The 20458-nt window shown below is 40.4% G+C and overlaps 3 protein-coding genes across 3 annotated transcripts; 2 read left to right on the top strand and 1 right to left on the bottom strand.

Moving 5' to 3' along the window:
* The first annotated feature begins 1605 nt into the window (after window positions 1–1605).
* On the top strand, window positions 1606–7847 carry LOC139952638 (uncharacterized). Its single transcript, XM_071951842.1, has 3 exons — window positions 1606–2043; window positions 4046–4534; window positions 7711–7847. The coding sequence occupies exons 1-2, from the start codon at window positions 1674–1676 to the stop codon at window positions 4486–4488; spliced, it is 813 nt and encodes a 270-aa protein (XP_071807943.1). The 5' UTR covers window positions 1606–1673; the 3' UTR covers window positions 4489–4534; window positions 7711–7847.
* Window positions 7750–9944, top strand: LOC139952639 (uncharacterized). Its single transcript, XM_071951844.1, has one exon. It carries the CDS (start codon window positions 7750–7752, stop codon window positions 8281–8283), a length of 534 nt encoding a protein of 177 aa, XP_071807945.1. The 3' UTR covers window positions 8284–9944.
* A 613-nt stretch (window positions 9945–10557) lies between these two features.
* LOC139952177 (uncharacterized) lies at window positions 10558–15881 on the bottom strand. Its single transcript, XM_071951203.1, has 5 exons — window positions 15639–15881; window positions 14555–14590; window positions 13271–13330; window positions 12989–13153; window positions 10558–12126 (listed from the first exon to the last, which is right to left on the bottom strand). Exons 1-5 carry the CDS (start codon window positions 15772–15774, stop codon window positions 10766–10768), a joined length of 1758 nt encoding a protein of 585 aa, XP_071807304.1. The 5' UTR covers window positions 15775–15881; the 3' UTR covers window positions 10558–10765.
* Between the last annotated feature and the right edge of the window lie 4577 nt (window positions 15882–20458).

The following is a 20458-nucleotide window of genomic DNA, read 5'->3' on the forward strand; positions in this document are numbered from 1 at the left end:
AGGGCGCGCTACAGCGATTTACAACATAATTACAACTAATCTGAGCGTAGTACACTGTCACTATCAAGCATATACGTCTTGGGCCAAGACTACATGAAAGTTCAGGTCTAAAGAACTATTGGTTGCGCGTAAAGATTTTACACAGTCGTCAATTTTTCATAAGTTCATATTCCTCTACCACATCAGCCATTTTGACAATCTATACATCATTATTATGAAAGGGTTTACGTACTTTACAAAAATTGATATGTTGATGAAATTTCTTGACCTTTTGACCTGTTTAAACCGGAAGTTACTGTAAAATAATTTGAAGAGGCCAAAGCGATTGCTTGCTTTGGTTGGTACTTGTTTTATTGTGACTAGTAAAGTGTACACACTTGTCAAACAACCCCCTTTCACACATCCGTTCCCGAACACCTAGAGTTTAATTGTTTTACCTGGGGTAGAAATATAAACTCTGAAATTTCTAGAAAGTTATGTATTTTTCTAAAAAATAAAACCATACTAATGCAGTCGTTCGTTTCTGCCATTATATTAAAGGAACACGTTGCCTTGGATCGGTCGAGTTGGTCTTTGAAAAGCCTTTGTAACCGTTTTTTATAAAATGCATATGGGTAGAAAGCTGTTGTAAAAGTAGAATACAATGATCCACACAAACATGCCTCGAAATTGCGTGGTTTTCCTTTTACCTCGTCGACTAAACACGTCGGCCATTTATGGGGGTCAAAATTTTGACTCCCATAAATGGCCGACCATGTTAGTTCGCACAGTAGAAGGAAAACCACGCAATTTTGAGGCAAACTTGTGTGGATCATTGTATTCTACTTTTAAAACATCTTTCCAACCATATGCATTTTATAAAAAACGGTTACAAACGCTTTTGTTTTGACCAACTCGTCCGATCCAAGGCAACGTGTTCCTTTAAGCGGTCGTCTTAGAAGAGTTGACATTCCTATCTGCACTGATAGCAAAATTACTTGTGTTTTGATATACATTAGCAAGATGGGAAGGTGAGTGCTCAGGCACGAAAATAGCTCGCTTGTTTTACACATGTTATTGGCCAAAATGTCATGCCATATACATTGCTTGTGACTGATATTTAGCTGTTGTTTACTTAGCATAACAATTGAGTGGAGTCTTGGCCGTTAATCTGACTTTACTAAGCAAGGATTCTTTTGCTTAAGCAAAATTGTGTGCTTAAGCATCTTTATGAAATTGGGCTCTGCCGTCCCCCTATGCCACACTTGATGGATGATACCCAAGCCTACATCAATAATAATATGGACTGTAAATGAGTGACACTGTTTCAGCCCCATGAGTAGGTGACAACAACCCCTGAAAAAACAGCTGATTAAGAGCCCCATGAGTAGGTGACAACAACCCCTGAAAAAACAGCTGATTAAGAGCCCATACCTTGAAGTGGCCGCCAGACCTTGTGTGTCTGTCGACTTACACATTGTAAAAAAACACAGATTGCACGTCACAACGCAAACAGTTTCCCGTGTCTGCTTTCCGTACGTGTGTGTACAAAACTCGACACAGACAATGCTGCATATGTATACAACACAAGACCGCGACGACCGCTCTGTATGCTGACGAAACACTTCGCGTATTCCGAGGATCTTTGTTTTGTTCATAATTGCATCTGATTGATACTACATCGCAAACTCAAAATGGAGATGGTGAACATAGCTTCATGCAGTAACCAAGAACTCATGACGGCCATCAGGAAATATGAGGGCATCTACAATAAATCCTGCCTAGATTATAAAAGCCAATTCTACAAACGAAAAGCCTGGTTGGCCATTGCCAATGAGCTACACTCAGACGTGACAACCGTGCACACACGCTACAACAATATTCGTACATCGTTCTCAAGATATTTGAAAAGTATCCGATATTTTCGAGGTGGACTGGACAGCAGTAGTAGCGGTATTGCTATCAAACCTAAATATGAGTTTCTTCGATGGCTTATCGTGCATATTAAGCACAGGAAATCAAAGGCAGTGACGTATGATGACGCTATAATGCAGGGTCCATCTGGTAGGTACAAACCATGGCACACAGACAAGGATTGTCTGTATACCCGATGTATGTCGAGGTATTACACAGGTTTCATACTGACCTCTGACTTGGGAGATCGTGTGTTATCCAGTCTGTATGAGCTGCAGATAGCGGATACGGCGGCTGTGTACTGTATGTCTGAACAAAAACGCACAGAACGGCAATCCAGACATTAATTATTATGGTATTTGAGGCATTGCAGAGTTTGGAAGTGTCTACATTATAATATTTGGTTTGCGGCAACGTGACAATGTTGTGTGTATCTATTTGCCGGGTAGATTTTGTTCGAGTACTATATATTGCTTTAAATTCTACCAGCTGAGTAGAATTTCGGAATTCGGAAGACTTCTCAGTTCTGAGAAGAACAACTCTTGTTCAGCTGCTTTTCTAGGTTAGGTAGAAAATTGGACTAACTTCTTAAATAACTATAGCTTCTTAAAGTTCTTAAATGATTTGTTCCAACGTTTCGAGCTTGCTCTAGTCATCATCAGACATCTGCTGCTGTTTTTGAAAAATGATTTGAAATTATCGGAAAGTATAGAAATACTAATTGGCATCATGAGACGACAAACGACCGAGCTTAGATTCCCGGCATTGTACACCGATCTGGCGTGCATTTTCTCGAAAACGTGATATGAATAGCCTGAGTGATAAATTTATTCGTCTCAAAACATCGGGAAAATATACCTTTGATTTGGAACCATCGATTGTTTAAAGACACTGGACACTGTATTGGTAATTGTCAAATACCAGTCTTCTCACTTGGTGTATCTCAACATTATGCATAAAATAACAAACATGTGAAAATTTGAGCTCAATCGGTCGGCGAAGTTGCGAGATATTAATGAAAGATAAAACACCCCAGTCACACGAACAAGAAAGTGTGCTTTCCGATGCTTGATTTCGAGACCTCAAGATCTAATTCTGAGATCTCGAAATGAAATTCATGGAAAATTGCTTCTTTGTCGGAAACTACGTACTTCAGAGGGAGCCGTTTCTCACAATGTATTATACTCTCAACAGCTCCTCATTACTCGTAACCAAGAAAGGTTTATTATGTTAATGATCATTTTGAGTAATTGCCAATAGTGTTCACTGCCTTTAAATCATATAAACCTAGACATAATACAATATTATTGTACAATATGATGTCTGGTGAAAGTTTCATTTCAAATAGTGATCGCGTTTTACAGATATCGCCCAAAATCGGGAGCGGTTATTATATCCACACGCAGGAAGAACTAACCCGTAGGAAAACATAATCTCGGACCTGATTATTTCACGGCGGGGGCAACATAGGCGATTGCCGCGATGCCCCCTGGTCATTCATTGCCTTGGTGCCTGTGAAATGCTCCAGTAAAAAAAATATATATATTTCCCTCATCATGAGTTGCCCTTAACCAAGGAGAAAAAGAAGCACGAGGTCTGCAATCTGAGAAATGTATCTGAAGACACGTTTCCCAGATTCACATTTTGGGGGATAAAACTGACGTATACATGTACTTTTCCAAAACCACATTAGATCGGAGTGAAATGATTTTTAAAATGCTTTAAAGACACTGGACACTATTGGTAATTGTCAAAAAACAGTCTTCTCACTTGGTGTATCTCAACATATGCATAAAATAACAAACCTGTGAAAATTTGAGCTCAATCGGTCGTCAAAGTTGCGAGATATTAATGAAGAACAAAAAAACCTTGTCGCACCATGGTCACACGAAGTTGTGTGCTTTCAGGTGCTTGATTTCGAGACCTCAAATTCTAAATCTGAGGTCTCGAAATTACTCTTCGTGGAAAATTACTTCTTTGTCGAAAACTACGTCATTTCAAAGGGAGCTGTTCCTCACAATGTTTTATACCGCCAACCTCTCCCTATTACTCGTCACCAAAGGTTTTATGCTAATAATTATTTTGAGTAATTACCATTAGTGTCCACTGCCTTTAAAGTAAGATGTTTACTGTGTTTTTGTTCCATTCTTAGCGGCTGCCTACTGGGAGGAAGAGGAAGAGGATGAGATCGACCAGGTAATTGACGACGAAGAAGACGTGCACCAACTAAACATCCCAAGTACCAGTCAAGACTTCCCAAAGGTTGAGCCGGCGTTCGAACCCGAGACCATTAACATAGACGACTCCCCACAACACCAACGACAACACCCACCACCGACACGATCGTGGTCGCAGCCTGTCGAAAGAGACACCAGTATAGGGTCGACAGTGATGAACACAATTCAGCATGTAAATGACACGTATACAATGTACGAAGGAGGTAGGAAACCAGACAATCTGGATGAGGATATGCTGTTTTGTTTGAGTCTGGTGCCCAAGATGAGGAGGGTGCCTGGTAGACTTAAGACGTCCGCACAGCTTCGCATCTTGCAAGTTGTGAGTGAACTGGAGATGGCTGAAGCTGGGTCAATGTAACAATCCTTGATCTTGGCTCTTGAAGGAGCACATCAACTTTGCTCTGGTAAGGGACAGCTCTATAGGAACACGTAACTTTGTACTTGAAAGTTGCAAGGCACCACAGCAAAAGCACAGGGCACCGCTGAAAAAACGATGTGGGTTTTTCGAGGCCTGATGTAGTCATTCAGTTGCTTCAACCCTGGTTTTTCTCTTTATTACACATTTTGTATCTATTTAGTTCTCTATACGGGGCGTGATGTACCCTAGTGTTGACTATCTACGTTCATTTTGCAATGCAGATATCACAACATGAGATACTGTCCACAACCCGAATTACTGGAGAAGAGATAGTTGTACCACATAAACAACTGGATCAAAACAATCCAGATGTGTAAACTTGCCCCAGTACAGTCCTTCCCGAGTCAGTTGATTCGATGTGGGGCTTTTACGCGCAATGTATCCGGTGAGATCAACACTTGGATATAAAATACATTAAGGACTAGGTGAAGTCTTTTACCAAAGAATTGTGCCCCATGTCGGCCCGGCTTGAATTCAATTTACATTTGAAGGACTAGGTGAAGTCTTTAACAAAAATCTTGTGCCTCATATCGGCCCGGCTTGAATTCAACTTACATTTGAAGGACTAGGTGAAGTCTATTATTAAAGAAATTTCTCCTCGTCGGCCCGGTATGTATTATACAAATATTGACTGCTTCGAGTGCTATGGTTAAAACTATGACTCCCGAGGTGATCCCCGGAGCGTTCTATTTTCCCTCGGCTTCGCCTCGGGAAAATAGAACGCTCCGGGGATCACCGAGGGAGTCATAGTTTTTAACCATTGCACGAGTAAAAGCAGTCAATATTTGTTTTATAACACCCCAAACATTTCTAAATACTGTACTATTATTATTAAGTTACAGACCTGAATGCTACAATCCACGGGCGACGCGAATACAGATTGCAAACACTTTTACTTACTGTGTTGCATGTAGTGTCGTGCAATCCGAAATGGTTGCAGACTATTAAATTAGAATCCTCGTACACGCAACGGACGTCCGGGTACTGCACGCCGTGTGCTAGTCTGTCGGACTAGCGCACGGCGCCGTGTGCTAGTCTTCGGACTAGCGCATGGCAAACCGACGCACTATCACACGGCCGTCGTCTAGCAAAACTAAGACATGTCATGTGACGCGCTCTAAACCAATGAGCAGGCAGAATACTTGCAAGGGGTGCTATAATTCAAATTATTTTACAGTTTGTTTGTGTTTTCTTTAGTCGTCCGCAACCCCAAAATGTACCCATGCAGGCGCCTTTAACGGAACCATCTTGGCAACTGTCTGCCCATTCTAGAAACAAGCAGCTTCCAGACGCACACGGAGCAAAGAGTTTATATTTAGAAACTTAAATTAAACTTCCTGGCTGCAGTTAATAAAATTTGGTTCATGCACCCTAAACGGAAACGCCACCACGGTACGGTGCGCATGTGCACGTATACGCAGTCGTTCAGTGTAGGTCGACTCTGAGTATACATCCAATGGTTACCAAAGTTATGCACATTTTTGATTAATAACTTTGTAGTAAATTTAGTAATTAGAGCTTTTTTAGAGATAAGTGGCTGTTTGAGGAAGACTTGTAGAGTTATTTTAATTTACTGATGTAAGAAGAATCAATTGACAACACTGACTTCAAGTCGACATTACATGAAAACAGATCCGATATTTTCGAGTAAGTACAATTTCCTTAACTTCCTCACTTTGTGTCAACTTGACTTAGTAGACTGACTTGTGTGCTTGCAAGACGGCGGCCATTTTTAATTGATGTGTACAAACCTCAGTAATCGTAGCGGAATTCGTGGTATTAGAATAGTCGGGACAAAACTCCACATGCATACAAGTGCAGTAATGTTTATAGCTTGCCTTACGTGAAAACTATAGCTATATAAAGCGCTGAACAAAATAACGAAAATCAGACCAACCGCACAACGTATTACCAAGTGAAGGAACCACGAGTCGCAACTATTAAATCTACAAAACCTATTTTAAAAGTTAAAAATGCTATGAAAACAACATACATGTGTAAGATAGATAAATTAATGTACATTGACCAAAAATGCGCACATAAAAGCAGGGAACATAAATAGAAGTGTAGTTTTTTACGTTTTTGAATAATGAGTTAACAAGCTGTATCATTGTTAACAACTAAACAAGCAACCTCTAAAACTGAAATTTTTACATGGTTTGTCTTCTTTACAAAAGTTGGTGGTGTGTTTCCATTAGAACTCTTTACCGACTATGAACATGTACATGTATATAAATTCAGATTACAATGGCATCGTGTGACACGCAATGACATGTGGAAACTGACAAACGTTGTGTCACCTGAGATGCAGAACATGCGATGACATGGCACGTCACACTAAACGTCACCTGTCATTGTCGATTCTGCGACATCAGCAAAAATGTTACTCGTCTACATACAGTGAAGACGCAACCCCGACGTCATCACCACGTCATACTGCCACTCTCGCAAACACCATAAGGTCTGTCCCTCGTGTATTATTATGAAGACACAATCCCAACGCCATATTGCCACTCACATAGTCATAGTTGTAAATTAATTGCGCGGGGTTTTCAGAAAAATCAATTGGCTTTAGTTCTATAGAAGTCCATAATAGACAACCGGAATCTAACAATCTCACAAATTCCCAACCGGACTTTACTCACAAATTCCAAAATGGGCGATAAATCCCAGACCCATCCCTCCGCATTTGGGTGACACGGCTAATTTCTTGAAAAGTACAAATCATTTCATACATTCTGGGACGCAATTCTTAAAATGTTATCACTCCCTCTTTTTCTAATTATACGGAATAGTTGCGTGATTCATTTTCTCAGAGGTATTTTTACTTTTAGGTAATTTTTTTGAAAATTTGTCATAAATCCGTGCTTCCTTTTCCAATTAAGGGAAATAATCACTGGTACACGTGGTACCCATGGTCATGTTATGATTTTGCACTTCAAAAAGAGAGCAAGGCCAACTGGCACTATGCCTGACGGTTTGTGCCAAGTTTAATTCGCACTATTGGCATAAGTTTTTGGTGTGTGGTTTCTCTCATCAGCCCCCCCCCCCTCCCTTTCCCCCAGCCCCGATTCGAGTGGGAGTGTCGACATTATCAAAGGTCGTATCGAATGAAACAGACTAAACCTTGAAATCCGTCTGTTCTTATCTTTCTCTTTTCAGAGAGCCAGGAAACTCCCTTCACCCTGAGCCGTAATCAGGATGGTGTGGTCCTCCATCCCGTGGAACTGGGTCATCCCTTTAATCGTTCTAGTCGTCCTGCTTTTATTCGCCATTGCCTTTGCCTGCTGCTGTAAATTCGGCTGCAAGAAAACCCCACGGCACAGCAACCCCGAGGTCATTCTACATAACATAGACTCCGTACAGGTCATCAGTAATCCAACATGCGCCACCGTCTTCGTCCCTGTCGACGGTAAAATCGCCGGCAACGTCATCGACGACGAAGAGGTCGACTTGGGACTCGGTACGAACAAAAAGACGTTCTCATCGTCGATGAGGCAGAAGAAGTCTAAAACGGATAGAGTTGCGGCAGCCAATGCAAGCAGAAACAGCAAGAAACTTCTGGTGGTTAACTCGCACATGGATGCATTTACTAATCCCGAATCGGATATATCACTGGTTCCCATGGACTACCGGGGAAATACGTGTAAAGAGTACCATAATGCAGTGGACATGGAACACGATACCGGCGAGACGTCAGAGTCTGCGCCCATGATACCGTCACAGAGGAAATGAACAATTTAAACAATCTCACATTTCACCTAAAAAAACAGATGACTGAAAGTACATAAACTCAACAAAATTCCAGGTCAAAATCATGACCTGGATTACGGCTGACAAAGAAGCTAAATAAAGGGATTTTGATCACAACACTACGTAAAATTGACCCACTTCTGGTTCAGTTTGAGCACAAAGTAAAGTTTAAAACACCGTCTCCTTGTATAGACTTGTGAACAAGTCGTTTATGTTGTGAAAGAACATCGCCATTATCGCGAGAATCGCGGAGAGGCGGAACGCTATCACAGCGACAAAAACCTTACGACTTGTCAACAAGTCTATTTCCTTGATGTACCGGAACCCATAAAAAATAATTAGAAATACCTGGAAAGGCAGTCTGTGTGAAATTTAAGACGTAGGCTACAGGTTCTGATGACGCTAGTATAAGATAAATGTTTATTCACAAATTATTTCGATACTTTGTTTTTTGATGTAAGAGTAAAACTGTTATTTGACTGATTGTGTCATATTTTGTATTTATCATTTTGCATGTCGAAGTCTGCCGCCATTGCATTCTCTTTTTTATGAGTGACAGAAACAAAAACTATTTCATTTTGAACACGAAGGCTTTCAAAAAGTTAAATGACTGAACAATGCATTTTTTTATCCACTAATTTGATACAGTTTTATAGACGCAGAAAATTGACACGATGAGTGATGGTTGAAGAAGCCTATAAATAATTTGCAAACGCAGTTTGAAGAGATGGGTGGATTAATTCTTTATTTTCCCGTTCCGTGAGCACAACCATTTTTTAATTGATTAAAAGATATTCTAAGTACAAAGTGGTTTCATATTCCAATTACATTAAAGACTCTGGACACTATTGGTAATAGTCAAAGACCAGTCTTCTCACTAGGTGTATCTCAACATATGCATAAAATAACAAACCTGTGAAAATTTTAGCTCAATTGGTCGTCGAAGTTGCGAGATAATAATGAAAGAAAAAACACCCTTGTCACACGAAGTTGTGTGCTTCAGATGTTTCATCTCGAGACCTCAAATTCTAAACTTGAGGTCTCGAAACCAAATTTGTCGAAAATAACTTCTTTCTCGAAAACTACGTCACTTCAGAGGGAGCCGTTTCTCACAATGTTTTATATTGCCAACCTCTCCCCATTACTCGTAATCAAGAAAGGTTTTATGCTGATAATTATTTTGAGTAAATACCAATAGTGTCCACTGCCTTTAATGCTGTTCGTTAGACTCAAAACGTTTTAACAATTTTAACTAGCAATTGCCCATTTGAATTCCCAAGGGGCATAACATTATTTTCCTTAAACTTATTTTTCCTGCAAAATAATGATTCCTCCTTTTTTTTTTAAGGTGAGCGGGGCCACTACACCATTCAAAAACATTGTAATTCCCGTCTTAGAAATGCACGAAATTCACAAACAAACTATTAATTAAAAAATCACCAGAAATATTGGCGATAGTCGAAAAATCAAAGTGGAATTGTTTCAAAGTCCTTGAGAAATAATGCTCTCTTGTTTTTAACCGCTCCGTGCACAGCGTAACAAGGGCGCCCTCTCTTCGGATTCCTAATAATATTTCATTTTATCACTATGTCATCCATTTTACATTGGGTGCGTTCGTTTAGCTTCCCTGGGTCGACCCCGGTGTGTGGCGTTTTCTTTTTCCAGGACGAACGTGTGCAGATAATTACCCAAGTTCGTCCTAGAAAAAAAACCGCCACAACCGGGGTCGACCCAGGGAAGCTAAACGAACGCACCCACTGAGAAAGTGAAGCTTCCAACCGTCACCTCGGACCAATCAAAAGACAGATAGAGGAAGCTTACGTCAATGATTGTATCCAATGAAATCACTGTTTCTGAAAAGCAAGTACCTGTCTTATCCTTGCGGATAAAGACAGGGGACCAGTCTAGTTGGCCAGTTGCTACAACGTACTTTAGTCAATAGAGGGCCACGAAGTGCCGTGATGCACGGAGCACAGAGATTGTCATCAAATTTAAAATTAATCTCAATTTGAGCAAACAAACAAACAAACACCTCTACAAATAAATATATACAAGAACATGAATAAAGACAACAGTTGTAGGACTATGACTCCCATCGTCAAATAAATTTCCCTAGCACGCTAGTTGAGTACGGCACTTTTGCGTCTGTATGATATAAGGCCACTTGTCATTTCATAAAACAAAGGACACTTGTTTTCAGCACAGCATCCACCCCCCCCCCCATCCCCCCTCCCCTTACCCCAACGTCAACCAGGGCCCAATGTCATAAAGCCTGAAAGCATACAAACCTGCTAAGCACAGAAAAGTATTGCTTAACAGAAACAGGTTGCCAGCCAAAATCGAATTAGTATGCATTGTTGTGACTGATGCCGCCGCATTCAATTTTGATTAGCAAAAATATTGTCAAGTTGTTATATTTTGCTGAACAGCTTTATGAAATTGGGCCCTGATACTGACCCGACGACTACTTCGTGATCACTCTTTCGTCCACTGAAAGACCGTCAATTATAACAGCACTATTGTCGCTGCCGCCATTAACAGCGACATAAAATAGCTGCTTTTCTGATTCGTACGGTATGTTCATATGAAGCTCAACGCTCTGACTGGTTCCCGCTTCACCATCACTGTCTACCGTATGCAGTCCGCATTTTCGTAGCTTAACCTTACAGTATATCGGATACGTCTCGCCTCTGTCAACCAGTTGAAAATCGTAGCAATCGCTTGTTGGTAATTTAGCGGTGGATTGCATGTTATAAGCACCAGCTTGGTTTAAGTTTGAAGGGGATAACATGAGCGATCCGTCTTGTGAGATCATTAGCCTCATTCCTTGAACTTCAGCCGGATCAGGCGGATTTACGCCAGTGCTCCGTATGTAGATGTACACTCCAGATTTCCCTGCAGACGGAGCGGCTGTATCGGCGTCTACAAATTGCACTCTCCCGCTTACAACTATGGTTCGTGTGGTCTTCATTTCCGGTTTGTACGGAACTTTTGAGACGAGCCAGCTCCCGGATCCGTCCAACACGGCTTGCTCCTTGCCGAGAAACGCTATGGAGTTCTCGTTTATAAGAATCGGATCCCATAGGTTCCGGTTCCAGACTGGACCGTTCTTATCGTCGGAACTCACGGAGAGCTTGGTGCCTGGGGAAACTTGTTTTATATTGTCCATAATGCTTGAGGGAAGGTCGTAGAATACTTTCTTAGGGTCCATGACCTGTCGAACGTAGACGAGTTCAGAAACGGGAATGATGTCATATTTATCTGCCCAGATGTTTACTGTGAACCGACTGGCGAGGCTAAGCAACCACTTCAGCTGACGGGTTGATTTTCCCACGAAAACAGCCCTCACTGAAAACGAAACAGGTAACTTGGTTGTGGCACAAACCTTAGCCATTGCAATGACTTGTTGCCAACTGTATCTCTGCTGGATGGGGTCAGGACTCCATGCAGTAGACCATCCAAGCGATAGGGATAGTTTGGGTAACTGACTACTGGTGGTAATCATCTTGATAAAAGTTTCGTGGTTCACGGTGAAATCATTGCTGTTCGGACCGGGTAAAATATTTGCATGTAACCAAATCGGGGCATGTAGAAGTGTTCTGAGATTTGACAGTACGGGCACGCCATACATCACTGAGTGGGTGCTGCCAAAGTTCAACTTAACGCCTTTGTTGGAGAATTTTGCAACTATGGTGAGCCAATCGGACAAAGTGATGTCATGCTCGGTGTTTGGTTTGGACGCAATGACGGCCGTACCGTTCGTCTTTTTCACATCGTTGTCCCACTTGATTTGAACGTCGGTCTCAAGCATCATGGTCATAAAATCTGTAAAAATTAATGTTTTAACAATAATTACCTTACTAAAGGCACTAGACACCATTCGGGTAATATTATTTAAAATAGTTGTAAGCATAAAAAACTTCATTCACTCATTGTTTTAATAACATTTATTTCAATGCTGTCATTCAATACAATAAATATGTTTATATTTTTTATAAAAATACATAAAATACAAAATGCAAATGAAAGCAACAGAAATAAAATATAGCCTCGATTATGCAATATTGCAATAAATGATAGCATAAAAAATTAACCATGATTGAATATGGCAGAATCAGTAAACCAAAAGTTGATAAAGGAACAATCAACAAGAAACACTGAAAAGAGTGTAAAATGAGCTGAACCGATTTCATCAAAACAGTCGCTTAGAATAGCAAAAAAAGAACCCCAAACGTTTAAAGGATTGTGAGGTGAACAAATCTTTAAAGTCACTGGACACCAATGGCAATTGTCAAATACCAGTCTTTTCACTTGGTGTAACTCAACATAAACTTATGCAAAAAAAAAAAACCTGTGAAAATTTTAACTCATTTTGTCGTCGAAGTTGCGGGATGGTCATGAAAGAAAAAACACCCTTGTCACACGAAGTTGTGTTTCAGATGCTTGATTTCGGGACTTCACAATATAATTCTGAGGTCCCGAAATCAAATTCATGGAAAATTACTTCTTTTTCGAAAACTACCTTACTTCAGAGGGAGAAGTTTCTCACAATGTTTTATACTATCAACATTGATCTTTTGATCGCTAACAAGCAAGGTTTTTTATGCTAACAATTATTTTGAACAATTATTACCAATATCCATGGCCTTCAAAAAAGCAAATCATTAAACTGAAATTTAATACTTGCCCTTTAAGGCTTCCATCAGAATTCCCCTGTTGTTCACTTCGCTGTACCACGAGATCTCTTTCCCGTCAACATACATTGTCAAGAAATAATCTAGGAGTGTGTCCCCCGTGTGGGACGTCTTCTTCTGGTCCATGGTTTCAACAGAGGGCGGCATACGGTCTTGACCTACGTCAAAATAATAGGTTTGCAGGATAATGACGTCATATCCATTTTGACTACGAAAATACTACACAGGCAAAGCCAGTCAACCATTTCAAAATGTTTTCATAATAAATGTTTTACCTCGAAATTCTTTTTCGAATAAATCAGTCACTCTTGTCTCTCCTGCGAAGAATCCACCGACTAGAAAGAAAAGCAAAATAAATCAAAGAATGTTAAAGGTACTGTACACCTTTCATTCAATACACGTTTATTTCGTACTCTTGTTGAGAAAACAAAATAAGTTCAAATTATTTTTTAAGATACTGGACACTATTGGTACTTGTCAAAGACTAGTCTTCACAGTTGGTGTATCCTAACAAACCTGTGAAAATTTGAGCTCAATCAGCCGTCGAAGTTGCGAGATATTAATGAAAGGAAAAAACACCCTTGTTGCACCATGGTCATGAAGGTGTTTGCTTTCAGATGTTTGATTTCGAGACCTCAAAATTCTAAATCTGAGATCTAGAAGTCAAATTCGTGAAAAATTACTTCTTTCTCGAAAACTACATTACTTCAGAGGGAGCCGTTTCTCATAATGTGTAATACTATCAACAGCTCCCCATTACTCTTTACCAAGTAAGGTTTTATGCTAATAATTATTTTGGGTAATTACCAATAGTGTCCACTGCCTCTAATCTTTACAACATTTTGAATCAAATTCCCTTGTTTATAAAATTGTTTTTAGTGAAACATTTACCCAGAACAAAAACTATCCTCGCCTGTCATGGTCGTGTGCAAGTGTATACAGCTTTTGTCGTTATTATTTTTGTGTTGTGAAGTGTTTGCATGTACGTAAACAACATAACATCAGGAAAGAGTAGGCCTACAACAAAAACAGAGGGGGTAACATTTCCCCAAATATGTATACAACACCCGTTGATTTACTGTCTCTCAACTTCTTCAAATTGTCTAGAGGCGGCTGGTTTCACTCAAGTTGTGTAAACATCATTGTCTGTCACAGCACGATGGCCAAACACCTGAACTCTTTTAATTTATTTTTTTAATTTTTTAAAGACACTGTGGACACTATTGGTTATTTTTATGTCAAAAAAAATGATAATGGTACAGGTGGAGCAAACAGAAAACCACAAAATACATAGACAGTGCTAAGTAGGAATTGAAACTTTGCATGGTGGAAATACGATATAGAAAGGTTTGCGGTAACACCATGTAATGACTATCTCTAATGAGTTGGGGGTGGTTCTGAAAAGAACCGTTGGTTTCAACTCGACGTTTCGATCAGTATGCTCTGATCGTCTTCTGGAGAAAAGACAGTGCTGTGTCTCTCCCGCTAAATGGCAGTCACTTGGTCATTTCTTCTCATCATTCCTTTTTAACAATTTGAAGAATCTAAATGATACATACCATTTCCGGCTTTCCCGCCAAATGTATCTCCCTTATCTGTAGTTGACAAAACAGATCAAAATCTTCAATAGCAATATTGTTTGTAGTTAATATTGTTTACCTTGTTTGGTTCTTTTTTAGTTCATACAATGTTTTCCCATCTGAAATGAAGTCATAAAATTCGAGGAAACCTTAAAACCACTTGTTAATTAAGGACAGAGTGTGTATACGAGCTGAACATTATATTGTGAAATCTTTTTTGTTTTCACTATATGGCCAATTGGCCATTAAACAGACTCCCTATTGACTAAGCCCAATGTGAGAATTATTTGGTAGATCTATCCATTTTTGTATAATACCTTTTCATTTTAAATACTATTTATTTTTGTGTCTCACGGCTTCGGGAAGTGCACAAGTCTTCACTTCTCACGCGAGTTACATGGTCTTGATGCAAGACGTTATTGTTTAAAATATCACTCAGCTATTGCAATTCCCGTGTCATTTGTAGTCCCTTCTCAATAAGAACGTATTGTACCAAGACTAGGTCTCCAAGTGACCGGGACTGGGAGGGGCTCCATCGTGATCTAGGTCTATACAGGATTACAGCCCCAAGATCCGGCTGTAATATTTGTTCTGTACTTCAAAATTGCCACTGTCGTAGTGCTTTTCAATGAGAAAATCCTTTTAAAAAAACATCATAAGGATGGCAATTCTAATGTGCTGACAAAAAATTGCAATCCGACCTGCCGTCTGTGGCGCGCTCTCATAATGGCGCTCAGCAGTTAGTGAGTAATAAGGGCCTTTGGGAAAACACTTTAGTCTGTGCAACGGTTATAAGTATTTTGTGAAACAGTTCGAAACAGTTCTCGGTAATGAATTGAAATGTGTTCAAAACATACAGGCAAATGTACTGGTGGCCCTACTTTCCTAAATCACAACACGATAGTCCTGTCTGGTTTGTATAGGATATTACTGTAGGTCCTAGAATACACCCCGAGTATAGGCCTACGGCCACAGTAGGCCCATAGGGAGAGGGAGCGTTAAAATTATAATGCAACTTGCATGCACCAAAAAGCACAAGTTAATCATAGTTCAAATGACTTACTTCCCCGCCCTGCGGCCACATGCAGTCCGAGTTTCCACAGCCTTCCCAGTAGAACAATGGAGACTGCAGTACTGCATAGAATCAACAGCGTCAAAAAGCGGCAATACCGACCCATCCCGAACCGTCGGAAGCGCATTTTTTGACGGCCGACAAGTTAGGGTGGTCGCTCCGTCCGGGGGTCGTCGTGCTGGGTTCTGGAGACGGGTCGGGTGTGAGCCGTGTGAAGTCAGCGCGTGGGGGGCGCTGGAGGTATGGCCTACTCGGGGCAGCAGCGAGTTCTTCACGGCAGTGGATAGTACGCGGATCGATGAAAGTGATCGAATTAGGGCAACGGAACTTTTGTCACAAGACGAACTTGCAGACACTGTGTGTGAGACACGATAGTGCACACAGAACCAAACTGGTCGTTTTTATTGATTTTTGGAAGCCGTTTGATCTAGGTAGTAGGCCGAGTTAACGTTAACTGTGAGTTTATAGTGTTTGTTGTTCAATTCTGGAAATCATTCGAATTATGAGTTATGACCCTCCAGATAAAATAATGTGTTTTTGTAGCTCAACAAAATAATGGTTGGATCTTCCAAGTTACGTACTGGTCCATGTTTTTGCGCACTCAATTGTTTTGGACAACTATTTTAAACAGCCGGGCAAAATGAGCTGCAGTTATGTTTTGTTCTTTTGTGCAGCCTTTATTTAAAGAAGAATTAAGCAAGGCAAAACAGACGTACTGTTCCTGTCTTCGAGAAGGAGTGTTCGCTCAAATTCCACGCAGGTTGTCTGAAGAATGTCGGCTGTTGTAATATCGCCACAGTTGTACTTCCAAAGTGTGTGTTTTTTGGTGCATAGTGCAGTTTGTTGCTAGTCCAAGTTGTCTGTAATTGTCATGTGCGGTGACGTCACTGAACACTAGTGACTCACTTTGGCTGTAAGGCAAAAAGTACAATGGGGTAGTTGCTTATGCAGGTATAAACAACACATCAAGTTCATCAAAAAAGCTCAAAAACTTGCTAAAAATATTGCTTGAGAGAATGTTTTGCTTAGCAACGAAATTTTGTCTAGCGGTATTTTCTGCAATAACAGTGCTTTATGAAAGTGAGCCCCGTTTGGGGTTGATCATAACCAAGTATATAGGTTTCCCCCTAAAACAGCAATTATCAGTCGTCTCTGGTTTTGGCAGAAAAATCGATATCCAAATTCAATCTTTACAAGAAGTATTAACCGCAAATAAATTAATGACACCGTCAAAACCACCTCAAAGAGATCACTAAACCGGACCATCAATAATAATGTAGAGGAAAACACAAAAACGATCACCGTACAATTGCTTTAGCGCCCTCTACGGTTAAGAAACTATCATCACCACGTCTGAACTCCCGACGCCTAAAGTGTGCTGGCAACTCAAACTCGGTTTGAACCATACTACTGCAGTGAAAATAAATAACGAGTTCTCTAAAAAGGAAAAGTTGAACTGTTGGATAAAGCATGGATAAAGTAACCAAAGGTTGATAATGATACATCAAACTTTTAAACGGTAAGTAAGATAATGTGCCTCATGAAATTTGTCTGCTTCTTTTGAACTATCACTATGGGTCCATCACTATGAGTGATGTGACGTGAGACTCGAGTTGCTGTGTTGTTTTGGTCCGTCCGTAGAGGAAGAACTTCTTCTTCCTTTAAAGTGCTGCTTCAGAAAATTTGAAGATTACCGCACTGTTGTAGGTCAGTCAACCAACTGACGATAGAGGTTTAAAAAGGGGGCGGGATGGTGTGGGAGGGGGAGTCGACCGACACCATCACACGCACAATATTTTGCCCACCGCATTAGGTACCACCTCATTACAACAAATAATGCCTAATCATTAATGTGTTGCCTTCATTTCGTTGTTATTGTTGTCTCCCACAACTTCTTTTTTTACCATTATTTATTCGTTGCCCCGGGGATGGTCGATGGGTACTCCTAGATCTATTTTTGTTTCGTCTGGCTATCGTCTCCCGTAGACGATAGCGGGACGAAACCGAAATAGTTGTAGGAGTAGTCGATGGGGACGATGTTGCCTTCCTGCTGTATTTCATTTTCAACTCAATCAAATGATTTAGAAATACTGATCCCAAGTCCTGTTGCCTACATTTATGCCATAGGTTTCCGAGACATACTGATACAGTAAGAGATGCTTACTTCAGTTTAATTCATATATTATAATGCATGTTGTTTTTCTCCCATTCCAGCAACAACCGTCATCAGCATTATCACTGCCTAGCTAGTCACAGCAAACATCGACTGATTCTACCTCAAAAGAGCAGATCTTAAAGAGGCTTCCATGAAATTTCATCAACGCTAGAACCCGGGCCTGATACTTCACAGAGGCCACCCTGGAGGTATCAAAGGCGATCGCCTCCATGCCCCCTGGTCATTGCCTTTGTGCCTTCGAAATGCTCCAGCAGAAATTTGAAATTTTGAGAAAGATATTCATCCCTACCGTATACAGAAGACCTTTTCAAGACCCTCGCCAAACCTCCAGAAGAAAACTCTGCAGTTCTTGGAGAGACCTTGAGATGGGAACAAGATGACGTCAATGATAGGCACGTACATCCTGATGACTATAGCCCTCTCTAGCCTCGTGGGAATTATTTACGTCTTACTTCAAGAGAGAGACAAAGATCTGTCACAAGAATGTTTAGAGGGAGGGACGCTGTGCTACTATTTGCTAGTCACCCCTCTCACTATTTTCCCAATGACTGGACTGTTTGGGTTGCTCAGATGGATTGGTCTGAAATTATTTCGACATAACTGAAAAATTTAACAGTATTGAATTGTAAGCAATTATCCACAATCTTATGAACTTTTCGATATTTTGCTTCATAACAGCCATGTTTTCCAATATGGAAACAGACATTTTTGACAAAATAAATGTAAAGTTTAAAATGTACTGCTAGTGTCAAAATGAGTTTTAGTTTATACTGAAGTCGCCTTACTGAACTTTCCCCTCTTAGAAATTTCATATGTTGAATACTTTTGGTGAGTCGTACTAACATTCAATGAACAGGCCCGATACTTCATGGAGGCAAATGAAGGCGACAAAGGCAATTGCCTCCATGCCCCCAGTTATTGCCCTGGTGCTGTTGGAATGCTCCAGTAGAAAGTTCAATTTCCCTCCATCAAAACAAAGCATCCAGACCTGCTACATTCATACAAACTTTATAGAATTTGAGGCATACAAAATTTGCTGTCATACTTTGGTACATACGACCATGGTCAAGTCAATAAACACACGAATAACTTATAACAAACATTCTTCACTTTACTTACAAACACTGATTTTTTATTGATACTTTTCAACAAAGGTAGGTACCCATTTCACATTTAAAAGGGGAGTTTACTCTAACTTGAATAAAACTGAACATTTGGATTCTGAAATTCATAAAAACACCTTGTGTCATGTATGGTGATGTTTAGAGTCTTCCAAGGAAAATTAGTTGACCTGATTTGGACAATAGTTCAGAACAATATTCGAACCAATGACCTCTCAGCAAGTTTGCCCTCATAAGATTTGTCTGCTGTACAGTACATGGTGACCGTACCATGATTCCTGCCTGGCTATTTTCCTGAAATGCACTATATAGGAAAGGGAAAGGCTAACAAAGCCCCTTTTTCCATCCCACAATGCCTTTCATTCAGCAAAATCACCCAGGCAGATTGGCGATAAGGTCTTTTCCTTTGAGAGACTAAGACTCACTAAGAGAGGATTTATCAAGGGTACTAAAAAAATACAAAATTTATGAGAGGCTGCACATGTCATGGATTTTTGTTTACAAATGTACGTTTCTAATGAATTTCTTTGTAAATAATAGCTACTGTTGGACCCAACAAAATGCTGCTCTGCAACTACAGAATTTTTCAGTTCGTTTTTGCTCCAATAAAGAGACTGCAGTCTTCATCTCCAGATTCCATGAACTGTTCCATCTTGTTAATTTGAGTCTCTCAGAGTCCAAGTTCAAGCAACCTCTCCAGTCCAAGCAGCCAGATCATAATGCAGAAAGAGACCAATTACCCTTCAGGATCACAACATCAAAGGAGGAAGCATCTGGCATTCAACTCAGATAGCGTTGGTTCTTGCAGAATGCTAATTATTGTTGTTACAGTCGGGGATGTACGTACGTAGTCCCCCCGTAGAGGGTGGAGGTGAGCGAGTATGACAAGTTGCCTGCAGCAGCCTCCTACTTAATAAGTGAAGTTATTGATTTTCCATGTTTGTGGACACCGTCGAAATGGATGACCATTGTTAGTGGCATGTCGTGTCCAGAACCCTTTTGCTTCTTTAACCAAACTTGGCAATACGGTTTCATTCAAACGAGTTATCAAAGACGGTTCAAAAGGAATGCATGCACATAGCCAAGCTGAAGTTGAGTTTGAAAAAATGACTTGACTTGATTTTGCACAATTTTATTCATTGTTCCTCAGCAGGTTTCTCAGTTGGTGGGCCACAGGGCTGAAGCATCTTCTCCAGTAGATTGTATCGAACACGTGCCTTGCTCTCGTTCTCCACAATGCCGAAATAATTCAGCATATCGTAGTGGCCAAGGTAGCTGCATATCGAATCTCGATGTTGGTTCACCATCCATTCCCATTTTGTTGTGTCGGCGTGTCCAGTGCCGATATATTTCGACTGTAAATGTTCAAGTTGACTGTGGATGTTGTATCTTTCACCCATTTTTGATGACTGGATTTAAGAGTGATGGAATCACAAACAACGATCAAAATTAGCACGTTCAAAACCTGAATTTTGAAACGTTTTTGTTGCGACAACTGTGTGTTTCTTCACTAT

This window comes from Asterias amurensis, chromosome 20, assembly GCF_032118995.1.
Source record: "Asterias amurensis chromosome 20, ASM3211899v1".
NCBI classification, from domain to species: Eukaryota; Metazoa; Echinodermata; class Asteroidea; order Forcipulatida; family Asteriidae; genus Asterias; species Asterias amurensis.

Excerpts from the sequence above, each read along its gene's own strand:
- LOC139952639 (XM_071951844.1), top strand. The coding sequence starts at position 7,750 with ATGGTGTGGTCCTCCATCCCGTGGAACTGGGTCATCCCTTTAATCGTT.
- LOC139952177 (XM_071951203.1), bottom strand. The coding sequence starts at position 15,774 with ATGCGCTTCCGACGGTTCGGGATGGGTCGGTATTGCCGCTTTTTGACG. Across the intron at positions 13,154-13,270 it reads ATTCGAAAAAGAATTTCGAG|GTCAAGACCGTATGCCGCCC; the intron begins GTAAAACATTTA and ends ATTTTGACGTAG. Across the intron at positions 12,127-12,988 it reads TCTGATGGAAGCCTTAAAGG|ATTTTATGACCATGATGCTT; the intron begins GCAAGTATTAAA and ends TAATTTTTACAG.
- LOC139952638 (XM_071951842.1), top strand. The coding sequence starts at position 1,674 with ATGGAGATGGTGAACATAGCTTCATGCAGTAACCAAGAACTCATGACG. Across the intron at positions 2,044-4,045 it reads TATAATGCAGGGTCCATCTG|CGGCTGCCTACTGGGAGGAA; the intron begins GTAGGTACAAAC and ends TTCCATTCTTAG.